The sequence below is a fragment of the Rhododendron vialii genome, chromosome 8a, assembly GCF_030253575.1.
Source record: "Rhododendron vialii isolate Sample 1 chromosome 8a, ASM3025357v1".
Classification (NCBI taxonomy): Eukaryota; Viridiplantae; Streptophyta; class Magnoliopsida; order Ericales; family Ericaceae; genus Rhododendron; species Rhododendron vialii.
In genome coordinates, this window is record NC_080564.1 from 18,030,915 (window position 1) to 18,047,353 (window position 16,439).

Consider the following 16,439-nt stretch of genomic DNA (forward strand, 5'->3'; position numbering starts at 1 on the left):
ATCAAAGTTTTAAGCTTTATTGGGTGCAAAATGCAATTTTCGCCCGAGCCATAAGGTGCTGATCACCCCATGACCTAACCCTTGAAACTACTCACTCATATCTAGAGAGATAAAAGCAAGTGAAAAACTACTCAACATAATTGAAAAGCAACACTAGAGGAAAATTAGAGATTAAGATAGATCGGAAGAAAATAAACAACTTTAATAAAGGCAACAATAACAAAAAGTAACAACTAAGGGCAGAAAATTAAAAGATAAGTGCTGGAAAAATGAAGAACAACAAGAACACTCAAGAACAATTTAAATCTAGATCTAGATCTAAAATTAGGTAAGCAAATCTAAGTCTACACACTTTTTAAAACAATGAAATAAGCTTTTATACTTCTAAGCTCCGCGCCTGTAATATTCCCTAGATGCTCTGAAAATCCCGTGCTAAGCCCCTCGGCATCGATGGCAACGGCCTTAGAAAGCTCTGCTATGGGGCTCGGCATCGATGTAAAGCATTGGAGTCCATCGATGCCGAAGCTATTAACGGCCTAGACGATTAAGCTGCTCGGCAGCGATGTAACATGGATCTCTCCATCGATGCCGAGGTGGATAAGAGTCTTGACCACTAAGGGGCTCGGCATCGATGGGAGTTATTGCTTGACATCGATGCCGAGGTCGTTAACTCGATGCTTGGCTGCCTGCCTCTTGCTCGGCCGTCTGCCTCTTGCTCGGGCAAGTCTTGTTTTGCTCGGGCGAAACTTCTTCTGCCTTGGCCATTTCTGGTTCTGCTCGGGCGAAACAACTTCTGCTCGGGCTGTTTACATCTTGACATGCCTTAGGCCTCAAAGATTCCTTTATTTGGCGATTTATCTACAAAACATAACCAAGGCACTATACGAGCAAACACGTTAATAATAACTAATAAGTAATTAAATTAGACTAAAACTAGATACTAGCGCACCCTACATTACATTCTCGGGTGCTTATCACCCACATGAATAAAATTGGCGGAAACTAACTTGGAAGACAAAGCTTACACGAGTTAGAGTACATTGAAAAAACCTCGCATAGGATATGTAGTTTTTGGCCTTGAACCTTCCCGTGTGAAAACTTATGGGATTTATTGGTTGACCAGTAAACATGATGTCTTGAACTGTTCTGTCGTTTGTGTAAATCGAGACAACAGGCCTCACATGAAACTTCTCCTAACACAGTTTAGTTCTCACTGTTGTGTTTTGTTTTGACCATGAACACCCTTCCTTGTTCTGCAAGTATTTTTTTGAGAATTTAGTCTTCCTAAATTCTCATAGAAGCGCAAGTGGAGTGAAGTGGAGTTGGTGCTTCCCTTATACTATTGTGCACATGGGCAGGGTTCGATTTCCGTAAGCACCCATCCCTCTCCCCATTCCTCTCCCCAAGTCTCGTAGGATAAATTAGATTAGGATTAACAAATGTCAGGAAAAAAAATCTCATAGAAGCGGCCCCACTTCATACTCACATAGATGACCTTATAAAGGGTATCTTGCTATTCCCCATCTGGCATTCCAGCGCATAAGAATCATTAAAAACAATGCTTAACCTTTTCCCCCTTTGTAGGTACACCTGTTACGCACCATATGAATGGGCAGGAGAGCATGTCTCCTCAATGATCGTTCTTTATTACTCGCAAATAGGTTGTCCCATTAAACCTAGATCTTGGGATATTTAGACAGCTAGGTAGGATTTTCCTTCACGGTAACTTAAGCGTAGTAGGCTTTAGCCCCATTCCCGTCGATGCTTTTTAAACTAGTTCTTTGTTTAGCGGATCCTCAATGTTATTCTTTGACTTCACTTAGCCAACAGTACAAAAAAATCTTTCCCCATGTGGCATGAAGAAAGATTCAATTTGTCAAGGGATCATAATGAAAATACAAGGATTACAATTTCATCGTCTCACCGGTGTTGGAGGTTGTGTTGGTGTTTGTCTCCCAAGGTGGACTCAGTTCCCACTCAGTCGTCAGAGCACCACCGTAAATTGCCTGTCGAACAAACTTGTACCCATACTCTCTCTCCCTAAAAAAGAACACGTATTGGCAAAAAAGAATGAGAAGTTGTAGTGTTGTTTGGTGTGTTGGAGCAAAGGAGCAAGACTCCTTTATATAGTTACAAGATGAGCCAATTGAATCAATACATAACTCAATAGGGGGAGCCTTTGAAATCAATACGGAATATTCAATACGGAGAATTGAATTTGGGGTATTAAATTCTGGAGAAAAAATTGATTTAGCCATTAACTCCAAGATCAGTCGCGCACAAGTGATTCCATAACTGGACCATTCACATGCGAATGGTTCAGAACCAATAAAGCACAATCAATTCCACACCAACCCAGGCCAGACCACAAACCTCGAACTATAGGTCGCAAGTTCACGCATCCTGAGTTCTGGCCTCGGCCGGGTCTAATTTAGGTGTTCAGTGACGGTGCACACATGTCCGTTGGTTTTTTCAATTCTCATAATGAGACAATTCTCAATTCACACTTAAAATTAAAATGAATTTTGTTCATATTTAAGCTCACCAAAATATTCAAACAAATTTATTATTTTTCTAACAGCTACTACAAGCCAAACCTTGACGGCAATATCTCTACCATCAATGTTTCTTGGTTCTTCTCAACTACTTCTCTTTAATTAGTGATCAACCATTTCTACCTAGGAAAATAATAATGCCATGACAGTTTCTTTTAGAGTCACAACTGTAAAGACCCATGTATTATGTCCATTTTCTTTAAACTATTGTGAATGTAGAAGATCATATTTTGAATTTGAGTTATGTGTTTATTAATATGATTGTATGAATGCATGTATATTTTTATGTATCGGAAGCTCGAAGGATAGTTGAAATATGTGTTTTGTTGTGGTGGGGTGTTTGGAGGTGTTGAGGATGTGTTAGATTAATTGGAGGTTGAATCAGTGAATGGGGAAAAATTTTGTTAAAAAATTTCCAGGAGGTACAGGTGCCACTTTTTTGGGGTACAAGTACCGACTGTTTAGTAGCTGTGCAGAATTACTCTCAGGAAACTGGTACTAGTACTAGTTTTTTGTGGTACAGGTACCACCTAGGAAAAATCTAAAAATTTTGTATATTTTTCACACCACTATAAAAAGGGGCCCTTTGTCATTTCCCACACCTAACCCCACAAAATTGGTCCCAAACTCTTTCTCTCTCATCTCTCTTTCAAATCCACACAAAAATCCCTTAATTTCTACACAAACATATTTTAAATCTTCAAGATCCAAGTGTTTCCCACCTCAAACACACTTGATTTTCGAGTTTGGTAAACAAGGGGTAAGTTCTTTGTTTTTGCTCTCACTCTTTGACTCTAAATCACATTTTTCTTTTTCTTTTCTCAATCACCTGTTGATCCACACTTATTTATCTTATTTTTGGGTTGTATTTACTCTATAGATCTTGTAGCAAAGCTTTGGAGGAGCTTGTTCTTTGTTGATTTGAGCTTGAACCACTTGATCCACTTAGGGTTTTGCTCAAAACCCACTTTGGTAGGGGTTTCTCTCTTTCTCTTCATGTTATATGGTAATTTCGTGTGATGTTAGTGTTTAATTGCCATACTTGGGTTGGGTGGAACACCTTAGGGCTTAAAACTCATTTTTTTTAAAGTTGCATTTTTTTCACTTTGATTGTTGCGATTCATAAGTTGCTTGTTGACGTGTTAGTTGTTGTTGGGATGCGTGAAATGAATACATGATTTCAGTGTTGATTATTGAGATTATGTGGTTGTTGTTGAGAAGTATTAGTGTGCGGGTTTGTTGTAACGCAAGGGGTGAAAATACAGAAGCCCAGATGGGGAGAATTAAACTATAACGCAAGGGGTGGTAATACATAATCGCAAAGGGTGCGAATATAGAATCGCAAGAGGTGAAGTTTACTGTAACGCAAGGGGTGAAAATACAGTAGGAGGTGTGTGAGAGTGCTTTAATTCTTGTAAATGGTGTTGGTACATATTATTCCTTGATTTATACTTGCGTGCTAATTCTTTGAATTAGAATGGTTTTAATTCATTCCTTGTTATATGATTTTCCATTTAGCATGATTCACTATCTCCACACTTATTATCTCATTAACATGTAGATTTAGTGGAGATTTTTCTATTGGGCTAGTGTAGCTCAATCTTTCATTTTCAGGTACCACTCAGGGACTGTAGTATGGAGTGCTTGCATGCATGGAGTAACCTACCTTTTGAAAGCTGACATTGAAGGATTACTTTGGCATCTTTAGTAAACTTCATTTTGAAGATATAATTGTAATATCTATAGAAATTCTTGATATTTGATAACTGTACAACTTTTGACTCTCCTTATATTCCTAGTACTTTTGGCAATATTGGGCTGGTGTGCCATTGGTGTAACCTTTTGAAATGCGTGGTATTGACACTATCATATGGTAGAATGTGTATGAAAAATCTTTTGGTGGGTATTATGTATAGAATTATTTTATTAGTGAAAGTATTTATTATTCATCTATATTATAAAACAGAGTGATTTTTGTCTACACATATAAACCTAGCTTCCTTTTGCAACCGTCGGATTGCCTTTACATGTTGAGATCCTAGCCGTTCAATCAATAAATGTTTTGTAAGGTAATATATACACTTTCATTTTCAGTTAATTACCTTTTAGTTTTTTCCCCTTCGCTTACAGAGGGTAGATAAGAACAAAAAAATATGTCATGCCCTCGATTTTCAACATAAATAATAATCACATTTAATAAATAAAATCCTCACTGTACTATAGATAATACCCAAATGATCATTATTTCCCCTGTTCTCAAATTAAATTTCAAATATTACATTCCTGGCTCGAAGGCCCCAAGTTATCAAAATACCAATACCCGAGGAAAATAATATTACAGTTTACAATAATCATCCTTCCAAATACTTCTTTCGAATCAGGTGCAGTGGAACTTCTCATATATACCTTTCAAAGATATGATCATGCATGCACATCAACTACGTCTTGTAAACTCCTTTTAATTGTACCTGAAAATGATATGGTGAGCTACATTAGCCCAGTAAAGAAATCTATACTCAAACTATATGAAAATGCGATGAACATGCACATAAAGTGAATGAGTACAACAAGATGTCACAAAGAAGGGTGAGTCTTTCGTCACCAATGAGCATACCACTGCCTAGAGGATCAAGATTTTTTGTGTGAATAATGGAATAGTTATCATTACTCATTTTAAAGTCTCCCACGGTGACATAATCTCTTTTCAAGAAAATGATGGGAGAACCCATGGTGAAGAAATAAGGAGATCTTTCTATATCGAAATATCAGTTGAAAAAATCATAGGAAAATTCCTTGATCACCCGGTAAGAATGTGGAGAAGAACCAAAACATAATGGTTCTGCCTACTCAAAACCAAGAAGGGATGCCGCCTACAACTAAAACCCCGATTTTTGCAACAGTTGCGCGTTTTTCTATGCAAGAAGAAGACTGATGGTCCCATTCGGTAGTCATTGAAGTTTACCAAAGGCCGTCAAATTCAATTATTTATTAATCGGACTACAACTAAAGATTTGCATAGTAGAGTGAGGAAATCCGAGTCGATCCACAAGGAGCTCGAATATAGCTTGTTCAGATTGTAGATGTAAGGGTTTGTGGAGTTTAGGCGGCCAACTTTTAGTTTTCCTTTGAAATGTGAGAAATACCCTTATGAAAAAGACTAGAAAATGAGTTTGGACTAAGAATTAAAGGCAGCAAGGCAATGGAGTTACTAACGCCCGTAACTTAAGCCATCTAACAATTCTCAATGAAAACACGGTTGAATCGCACGGCCTAGACTATCAACCGGAAGATTTAGCTATGAAAATGGTTAGACTTGATATAGAGTTTGAATAACAAGTTAAACACAAGGCGTGACATCGCTCCTAGAACCATGTGTGCAAGCACATGATCACCGGAGATTAACAACGCCAAGACTTGAATTCAAACTAAATATCAAGGTCATGAACTAGAAGCATAGTTTGGAAAATGAGCAAGTTCTTTGGTTCTTTTGGCAAACACGAATCGAGACATAGCTCTCGAAACCGTGTGAGCAAGCACATGATCACTGGAGATTAACATCGGTAAGTTTTGTTACATAAAAGGGCGAACTACGCACATTTACAAAGCAAACCTCAAGTCTTAAGTTGAGAAGAGCAAAATTAACCTAAATCACAAGGTGTTATTCCCCCATGGCCAAGCCTTATCTACTACTCACACATAGCTAAAAGACTAGAAATCATGCTAAATATTGAAAAATGATTAACTGATAAAAACGGAAATAAACTTGATTTATATGAAGATCCAACTAGTAGGTACAATATTAATAAACGAGAAATTAACATAAGACAAATACTTACTTGAGTTCTTAAGGAAATAACTTGAAAAACTTGAAAGACTAACAATGAAAAAACCTAGAGAGAGAACTAGAAACTTAAGCCTAAAATTACATATGTGAGAGAGAAAGACTTCCAACCTATTTATACAAACAAATCCATCTCTACAAAATATCCTAAAAACATACCAAAAGTAGCAATTATTCCATAAATGGAAGGTTGAAAAAGCAACAAATATCTGGCCGAAAGCCCGTGGTATCGATACTAATTATAGAAAGTATCGATACCACACAGCTAAGCTGAAATGACCATTTTCCTGTAACGCTCCCGTATCAATACAGCCTTAATCTGTATCGATACAACAATCACTGTCTTCTCAGTAAGCCAATGTGTATCGATACAGATTAAGGCTGTATTGATACAGAGAGGTTATCTCCAATTCTGCTTTCAGCTTCAGCAGATAGCTCCCAGCAACTTCACAGCTCCTCAGCATCTTATTTTCATTCTCTAAATTAAAGTAAAGAAAAAGTAAAAGACAGGTTTAAAATGTAGTATTTACTTAAATTCTACATTTTAAACATTTCTTGTACCTTTTCTTTACTTTAATTTATTTAATGAAAATAAGAAAGTACCCCCCATTTGGAAACAATGGCATTACCAGAATTTCAAGATTCTAATTATATCAAAATGTCAACCCCCCACATCTAGTATAAAATGGAAAACTGCACATTTTTCTCAAGAGAAAATGGTTCAAAACATGACCTTATTCTTCAAATAAAACCTTGCAACTTTGTAGTTAGTCTTAGAAAAATTCAAGGATCAATTACCGCCATTTTTAATCTTGAAAATCGATACTTTTTCAGAAAGTCATTTTTCCATACTTAGACAGATTTTAAGGGGCCGACAAGGTCTTCGGGTACTTGAAAACACTTGAGCCATCCATGGCATCAAAACACGCCTTTTTGCACGTTTTATCTGAAAACACTAAAAACACACCTTACGTGCAATATCAAATAAAAGCTAGATAAATGCAAGTTAAAACCACATAAAACGGGACTAGTCGTACCAAATATCTACAATATTGGGTGCTCATTAAAGACTTAGAAAGAACAAAGAAGTTTGGATCCGAAAAAGTATGCTTAGGCAGTTTCTTCGCTGAGCACAACAGAATGAAGAGGAATTTGTATCATTTCAAATTCCTATTCTTATCGAAGAGAAGGAACGAGAAAAACCACCACAAAGGAGGGGAACGATGTCCTGACTAAACCTTCTTTGGGTCAAGAAAAGGGTACCCTGCGTTACCACACTTTTCTAGTTCCATTGTCCTATTGTCCTCTTGCTAAAGACAGAAGAGCAAAGATTAGCTACCGGTAAGTAGTCCTCTTTCCTTCCTTTAGTAAGGACTAGAGTAGTAGATGCACTTAGTTACCAGTCACTATTTCATAAGGGTATTCCTAATCGTTCACACGTCTAACTAGTAGCAAACCCAACTCAAATCGTTCTAATTAAACCACAACAGGTCCTCAACCGTCACTTGTCCATCGCTACGCCAATTCAAAGTTTAGATTATCGTGTGAATACTCCATTCTACCTCAATTTATACGTATACGTGATAATCACGCACCAATAGTACTATGGATCAACAACAAATATGTACAACAAACCCAAAGATGATAATGACAATGAATATATCTCATAGCTAAACAATACGAACATATCACAGAATTTGCTTTTGGAACATAATTAGTTTGTCTTGTATTTCTCAAGTATTAACCATTTTCCTTTTTAGTACAATTCTGGGCATTTAGGACCCTGTGCGTCCATTAGAAACCTTTCATTCAAGTTTGGGCATTTGAGACCCCGTGCGTCCACTAAAAACCTTTCATTTAAGTCCGGGCATTAGGGACCCTGTGCGTCCATTAAAAACCTTTCATTCAAGTCCGGGCATTTAGAACCCCGTGCGTCCACTAAAAACCTTTCCCCTAAGCATATCTCGTTACCCTACGTAACGTACCAACCTATAACTACTCTACAACATACTACTCACTAGTATCGATACTTAGATCCCATGTTATGAGTACCAATGGAGTTTGAAGAACAAGCGAGTCAAGAGGACACAAATTACTATGCTACCATCCGGATCACTAGACAAGCTCACATCAACCTGCTACACTCACCACAACATCCCACATATCCTACGGTACTCTCAAACCACCTTATGACACGTATTCAATTTATAACGATGCTAAGATTACGCTTAACGAGTATCGAATGGATTGGAACGATCAATGAATCATTGAAATGCGAGCAATCAAGCTTAGAGGTGATTTGAATTTGATTGGGGTGTGTTAGAAGTGATCAAGGATCAAAACAATCGACAATGGGACAATAAATTCAAATTCTTTTGAGCACTGGGTACCGATACCACAAAATATAGGTATCGGTACCAAACCAATCCAAAGAGCAACCCGGAGAACAAGGTATCGGTACCTCAAGATATAGGTATCGGTACCAATGCATTACAGTGCGCGATTTGCAGAAAATCAAGAATGAGTATAACTTTGAAATCCAACCAACTTGACCATGATTTAGGCACACAATTAAGTCATAAAATATGTATAGTGAGTAAGAAATCTCTATCTCGAGTGTTAAAGCCGAAATCAAGAGATTACCCAAGCCCTAGAACTCCAAACTCCAAACCAAGCCAAATACGAGTCACCGAGCTTATACCAATGCGATTCAAGCTCCAATGCGCGTAGAGGTAAAAGATTGGAAGCTATTTCAGGTGGCTTTTTAGTTGGTTGGGTGAAATTTGAGTGAGAATGAAAGTTAGAGAGAGAGAGTCAAGAAAGGGAGTGAGAGGTGTGGGAGAGAGAGAGTGAGACTGGGAAAGTGATTTCCCTTTCCCACATACACGTTAACATACATATATATAGCATATATCACACACACACCCCTCATGTCTTGCACTTCCACACATTAAACCCCCAATTTCAATATCCTCAATCAATTTCATTATTTTATCCCACATATAACATTTAAAATTTATCAAATGGAATTACGGGTCTCTACAAAATATCAAATTAAATATGAGAGCTTATCTTATAGAGCACATGCATTTTTAAACCTTCTTTGATGTTGCATTGAATTGAAGTGTGTCATTGTTATTTTATGTAGCTGATTAGATAAACTCTGTTTAAGCATATTTGAAAACAATACTTCTAGGAGACATCAGCTTGGTTGGCGGGGCGGGCAATAGTAAAGAAGGAGAATTTAGAACATGTTACGTTGTGCCTTTAGGCACGGGCAATCACTAGTCTATATATTATAAAACAAAGCAGTTTTTGTCTACGCATACAAACAAAGTAACATCCACGGCTGTCCGATCAAATTTTCACATTAAATTGTAGCTGTAGATCACTTTCTTTTTCGAAAGATATAGAGAAGGTTCTCTTAATAAATCTACCCTCCCTCCCTCCTAATTTTTAAGGCAATGCATCCCTATTTAAATGTTGCCTCTTATATATGATCAAATAGGAAAACTTATCAAGATGGTAACTCACGCTATGTGTAAATTACATTTGTTATTAGAGCATGTAATAATTTATTTTAGCTATGACTGTATTACGTTTTGACGTGCCTAAAGGCACGAGCATCCGCTAGTATTTAAAATCAAGGGCGTGACAACAACTTTTACTGTACGATGACCTTTATACTCTCCTAGTTAATCTGTAGGTATTTGGTTGGTTCTTGGTTTACTATAAAACCGAACCAATCTGAACCATGTTCACTCCTAACTTTTCTTTAAAAAAAAAAATTACCTGTTGCTCCACTTTCTCTCTTCCTACTTTTCAACTCCCTCTCTTTAAGTAGCACCATATAGTACACAACAAGCAAACCCACTACTCTGGTAATCTCTCTCTCTCCCCCTCTCTGTAACCCATAAAAAGTGTAGAAATAAAATACTTATATCCCTTAAACGAAAATCAAATTCTTCTTCCCAGTAATATAGTACATCAAAAGAAGATAAAATAGGAGAATGAAAGAGAAAATTAAAATGTAACCCATTTACCATTCTCTTTCTTTTCTCTCTCCATTTGTTTGTTTGTTTGAATTAATTTAGGGTCACCCTTCTTCCTAATGTCCAGGTAAAAACTATTCCTGTTCAACACTTACTATTTATTACTAGTATGTTTATATATGTTTGATTGTAAATTGAATTTCACGTTTACCACGATTTTGATGTAGGCCGGCCTTTTCGTCACAAATTTGTGCACATCAAGAATTGCCACAAATCATTGACTAACCAAATTCAAGGGCCTCGAACTGTACCAATCATCTCCATTAGCACACAAGCCCAACCATGGTGGAAGCTCTAGCTATCCGAAAGGGGATCTTGTTGGGATTAGAGTTGGGTCTTCATTCGGTGATTCTGGAGAGTGATTCTCAAATGGTAATTACTATGCTCAATGGTCAGGTGGCTGTGAGTCAGGAAGTGGGGGTTATTGTTCATGACATCAAATCCCTGGCTAGTGGTTTTTAGTGTTGCGTTTTTACTTTTGTTCGAAGGGCGGCTAATTCAGTCGCTCATATTTTAGCCGGTAAGGGTCTTTCTGGTTTGGGGTATAATTTTTGGGCTGAGTCCCCGCCGAATTGGTTACTTGGTTCTCTATTGAGGGACGAGTCGATCTCTTGATGTAATCTGAATAGGAATAATATCTGTTATTGTCTTCAGAAAAAAGAAGAAGAAAGAACTATACCAATCCATCAAAATTGTAACAGCAAGTGGATTGATTAGTATGATACAAGAATGGTAGATAGGGGAGAGCATATTTATGTTGATGCATACCTGCTTTTTGGGGGGCTATGATGCCAGAAAATAGAGGCAAGACGGGTTAGTTTTTGTGAGCATCATTTGGATTTCCCATGGATTTGTTTTTGAATATTTGCTTGTAGGTGGATGGTATATTATGTATTCAACAATAAGATTACTAATTTTTTTTTTTTTTTACAAAAAAACAAGATTGTGTTTTGGGGACAATTTTTGCAAGGCAAAACTAGTTATTTTGAGCTCTATATTTGAAATTTCTCATGGTATTTATTGTTCTATTTTTTCAAATTTAGAATTAATTTTATGTTATGTGAAAATGGTAGAAGTGAATGTTGGGAAAATATTTTTTTGCATAAAATCATTTCATAAAAAATATCACTACATCAATAACTGTAAATATAAATTTTGCACCGGTAGCGGCAGAAAAAAAAAAGACAAATGAAAATGGTGGAAATACAGTGTAAGTCGGTAAGTTATAGTTGAGATTGAGAAATAATTTTGGACAAATACTATACTTGATCTATTAATTAAATCACCCACTTTCTTTATTCTTATTTTTTAAAGGTTAACTATGGTTAAAATTAAAATGGATTTATTTGTGCAGTCCTACAACGTCTATCGCGCGGTTCCACAGCACGCCACAAGAGGCCCATTCGTTGGTAGGTATGTTTTTTAAATACGGAGTAACAACTGAGCAGTTGTCTTAGGCTTTATTTGGAACCCATGGAAATGAAAAATAAAAAATAAAAATAAAAGAGAAGAAAAATGAGAGTAAAAATTTACTATTCACTGCATTTGAAATTCTTATTTTCTTTATTTTTTCTCTTCCAACCAAAAGGAATTTTTTTTAATTTTCCCTTAATGTTGTATATGTCACCTATACGAAGGTAGGTAGGAGCCAATAGGGTGGGGTATTGTTCTCCCTTTTTGTGGGGTTTGAACAAATTCAACTCTCAAGCGTCTAGCCACCAAACTAGAGAAGTAATTTTCTCCCCTTTCTAAGAGTATTTCTTTTCCGAACTCCAAACGCAATGTTACATATTATTCCTATTGAATTTGTTTTTGTTTTGAAACGGCAATATTGAATTCGTTATTCCAACTTCGATCCCGTTGATAGCTCCTCGATCAGGCTCTTGTGCTGTCCAGCGACAACATATTGAATGGAGCCACATGTCGGGGTCAAAACCCAATTGGTTCAGATCTGAGGCTATTTCAACCTGATTCATCCACAGCATCAAATCTCTCCTTCTCCTCTCGTCTCCTCTCTTTCTCTCTCTCTCTGGAAAGATGGCTCGGATGTTTGAGTACTTCGTGGTGTGCGGGCTTGGTCCGGAGATTCGAACGGTGGATGGGAACCGTGGATTCCACGGGATAGGAGGGGTGCAGTACTTGCCTTCTCTCCTCGATCAGTACCCTTCTCCCAACCACTCTCTATATCCTCCTCCGCCTCCCCAGCTTCCCACTGTAAGAGATACTAGTAACTTATTACTAGTACTATTTAACTGCTTTTTTTGACGCTCTGTTGGAATGTGGAGTAAATGAAAATGGAGTTATTGTTTGATTTGTTGTGCATCTACTCTCTGGAGTAAAAATGTGATCACAAGTTGTACTAAAAATATCTGATTAGGTTATTAGAACCCTTCTACGCCTAGTTATTTTTGCTTCTGTTGTTGGTCATGGAGCATCTCCAACCCTTAACTTCTTGCTCAAATTTGAGTAAAATTTTGAGTGAAAGTTTCATTTCATAAGAAGCGCTACAATGGGCAAGTTCAAATATAAGCATAAGTTTTGAATAAAAGCTTCATTAATTACATAGTTATAAATTTAAGTGGGAAAATGGCCTCCAAAAATTTGAGGAAGGATTTGAGTCTGCCTTAATTTGGTTAAAGTTTTGAGTAACACTCGATTTGTTATGGGTTTTAGTCAAGGGCTAGAGTGAGGTTTAGGAGATTTTCCTCAGATTTTGGTTCTGAGTTTGAAAAAGGGTATGGGCTGGAGATGGTCTTAGTTAGGACTTCTGACGCACAAAGAGCTGGTTACGTGTGTGCCTGATTTAAAAATGTACTCGAGGAGCTCCACTTTCACAAAAAAACTAGTAATGGACTGGAAAAACCATATGTAATGGAAGCTGGTGCTGGCCTAGACAAAGAAATTGGTGTATTAGACAAGTAATGGATATTACTCCTAGCTCTTTTCTACGTCTGACCACTCAAGATGATTCAGTTATCTGGATTCCTGCAGATGTTCTCCGTTCAATCTGCTTGGAAGGTAATTAGGGAATGGGAATTTGGGCTGCCTAAGGTTCCATGGCTTTCAGTGGTGTGGGTTTAAAAACAATGTTCCTAGATGGGCTTTCACTGTGTGGCTGTGTTGTCTGGGTGAGTTGGCAGCCAAAGATTGGCTTATATCTTGGGGTGGAGGTGGAGCCAGAAATGCATCTTATACGACCAACAAAATGAATCTCTTGTTCATTGATATTTTTTTTAATGCAATATATGCTGGGGCTATTAGGGCAAGTGTGCTAGAGAGATTTTAGATCAGAAGAAGTGTTGGTTCTTGAGCAAATGAACTGCATTGGTTGGTCCATAATCTCACAGGAGGCTCTTTTGGTGTTGCTGGGATGAAGTTTACTGGGGCTACTTCAGTTTACCACCTGTGGTTGGAAAGGAATGCTAGAATACTGACTCATAAGTCAGTTGTTCGTAGCTCCATTCAATGCACAATTGACAAGGCTATAAGGGATAGGATATGTTCTTTGTCAGTGAAGCATAGTCAGGCTAACAAACATATTTGTGAACTTTGGATCTTTTCTCTCAAAATTCTGAAATGAGTTAAGACTGGTGTTGGTATTTCTTATTAGGATGTTTTTACCCCTTATGTTATAAGGGGTCTTAGTTTCGATTGCTTTTGTTTACTTTTTCCTCTTGTTCCTTTCGCTCTTAACTTTAGCTTTGGTTATAAGTCTCTGATTTTCTTTGGGTTCTCCCCAATTGGTATTTTTGTATGCTGCTTGCCCCGCTTTTATATCTTGAATGAATTCAACTTTCAACCAACATATATCTTCTGTTCCTCTGCTATGTTTTTTGTAAGTTCTCTCATTTGGTTAGATTGCTCAATGCGCACTGTATTCTTATCTTCAGTTTTTCTTGTCACAAACAGATTATTTAGCTACCTCACTTATACATGTCAATGGATACATAAGGCACTTGGGAGCATGTTCTTCGTCTCGAACTTCGTATCACGGAGTGCCTACCTTTGAAACAAGACCTAATCAAGGATGATTGATATGATTCCGAAGAATCCGAATAACGAGAGAGAGTGCTCCTGATCTTCCAACTCTATGAGAGAGAATGCTCTTGATTTGCAGTTCCTAGGCTCTCCTCATGTACAGAAAGGCTTAGTAGGAAGATGTATCAATATTCCTAATTGGCTAATTGACAGTGGTTAAATGGGCTTTTGAGTTTCTGTTTTAACAATCCCACTTTCTAGGGAGCCTTGGCGGCCTGCCAATTGAATTTACGTGTAAAAGCCAATATGCCCACCGACTTAGAAATGATCAACCAGCAAGTATAGACAATTGGACGCCCGTAGTAGCATATGCCAGCAACGAATGCTTTGAAAAGACAAATATCTTTAATTTTAAAAAAGAGGGTTTTTCTTTTCTCTCAAGAATATCGAATGTGAATAGAAGAAACACATCAAGCAGACTACTATTTGTTTTCCATATATAGGAGTTGGTTCTACTACCTCAGTTGACCATGCTGGTAGATGTTTTTGCCTTCGACTGGGAAATACCAATACCGAAAAAAACACAAAGTTTCAGGTATGATTAGGTCTTGTGGCGATACCAAGAGCGTGGCAATCCAAATGAGTATTGAAATCTAGAAGACAAGGACAGGGTATTTGGTAATTTGAAGAGGTTTTGGTTGTAGGCTGTAGGGTCGTCCATGGGCTGTTATAGGAGACTACTAGTCACTTGAACTTGCATTTGGATACCTTTAACCACAATTTTTATGCTGCCATTGTTGGGTCTATATCATATTCCATCCCAATCTGTTTGTCTATTTCTTGAAATCTAGTTTATTGAGGAAGCATTATTTTGCACTTTTTAAACTTGAGCTTTTCGAAGAATGCCGTCAATTAATGTTGACTTGTCACGTCAATCTAAGAGATAAGGGCAAAGTGGGATCTCATTGGATTCTCTTTTTTTAAGTTGTCAAAATGGACAATCAGTTTGGGACACCAAAAAGTAAGAAAGTAGAAAAACAACTTGGGGCAGAGGGAGTGACATAAATTCCCTCATACCGTCCAATGTATGCAACCATTAGTTGGTTCATTTTTCATGACATGATACTTCCTTTCATCTAAAACTGTAGGGAGTAGGAATAGAATTTTGCAGTGGACATATGATTTGGGCTCTGTATATTAATGTACTTTCAAAGTTGTGAAGTATGATGGATGAATGAGAAAATATTAGTCCTAATAGCTTTCAAGCTCTCAAGGTTGTGTGATGCGGAAGCCAATCTAATTGTGATGCCTAGACTTTTCATCTTCAATCTCTTCTTCTGTTACCTTTTTTTTAGTTTATTCCTAAATCACCTTAATAGTCCCTGCTCTTTCTTATTCTGATCAACCTAAGATTCGAGTTCTGGCCCCAATCATTTTGGTTGTTATCATACCTAAAGATTTTACTATGTTTAGAGCAAGTAGTGCAACGTATCTATGTTAAACAAGGTCTTTGATGCATGTTTACTTAAAACCAACGAGATTAATGAACCTGATTATAGATGCTTCCATTGAACGACCACTGGGGTGTTTTTGTCATAAAACGAACCTAGCAATTGTTGCATACAACGAATACATATGTGGTTGTGTTCCAAAATTAGGTTTTTGGAAGACCTAAGTAAGATCATGTCCTAACCAATGCCATTGATCGCTTTCTGAGTCTCTGTGTTGTGATTTGGATTTTGGGCTTAGTTTTGTGTCATTTTGGTGTGGTGTGGTTTTTCAAAGCTAATGGAAAAGTGGAGATGGAGCGGTGGTGGAAAATTGGGGTATGGAACATATTTGCACCACCTCTTTTGTTGTATATGTAGGGAGTGAAAATAGTTGGTCCTTTGACCAAAAAACCCACCCATGGTGAGTGGCTGTATCAATTCAGAAATATTCAGCATTGTTTAGCAGTTGGTCCTTTGATGATGTAGAGGTTCCTGCAATTTGGATGTGGGCAAACTTTTCCTT

The 16,439-nt window shown here is 37.4% G+C and overlaps 1 protein-coding gene and 1 pseudogene across 3 annotated transcripts in view; both read left to right on the forward strand.

Moving 5' to 3' along the window:
• Positions 1-5,029: 5,029 nt before the first annotated feature.
• LOC131298622 (small ribosomal subunit protein uS4m-like) lies at positions 5,030-7,632 on the forward strand (annotated as a pseudogene).
• Positions 7,633-12,134: 4,502 nt separating this feature from the next.
• Positions 12,135-16,439, forward strand: part of LOC131335694 (DENN domain and WD repeat-containing protein SCD1) — a 52,639-nt gene continuing 48,334 nt past the window's right edge. For 2 of the 3 annotated variants that reach the window (XM_058371168.1, XM_058371170.1), the window contains exon 1: positions 12,135-12,662. In XM_058371168.1, the coding sequence (XP_058227151.1) occupies positions 12,486-12,662 (177 nt within the window). In that variant the 5' untranslated portion in view covers positions 12,135-12,485. The remainder of the gene's footprint in view (positions 12,663-16,439) is intronic. The other variant, XM_058371169.1, reaches the window with a different exon arrangement.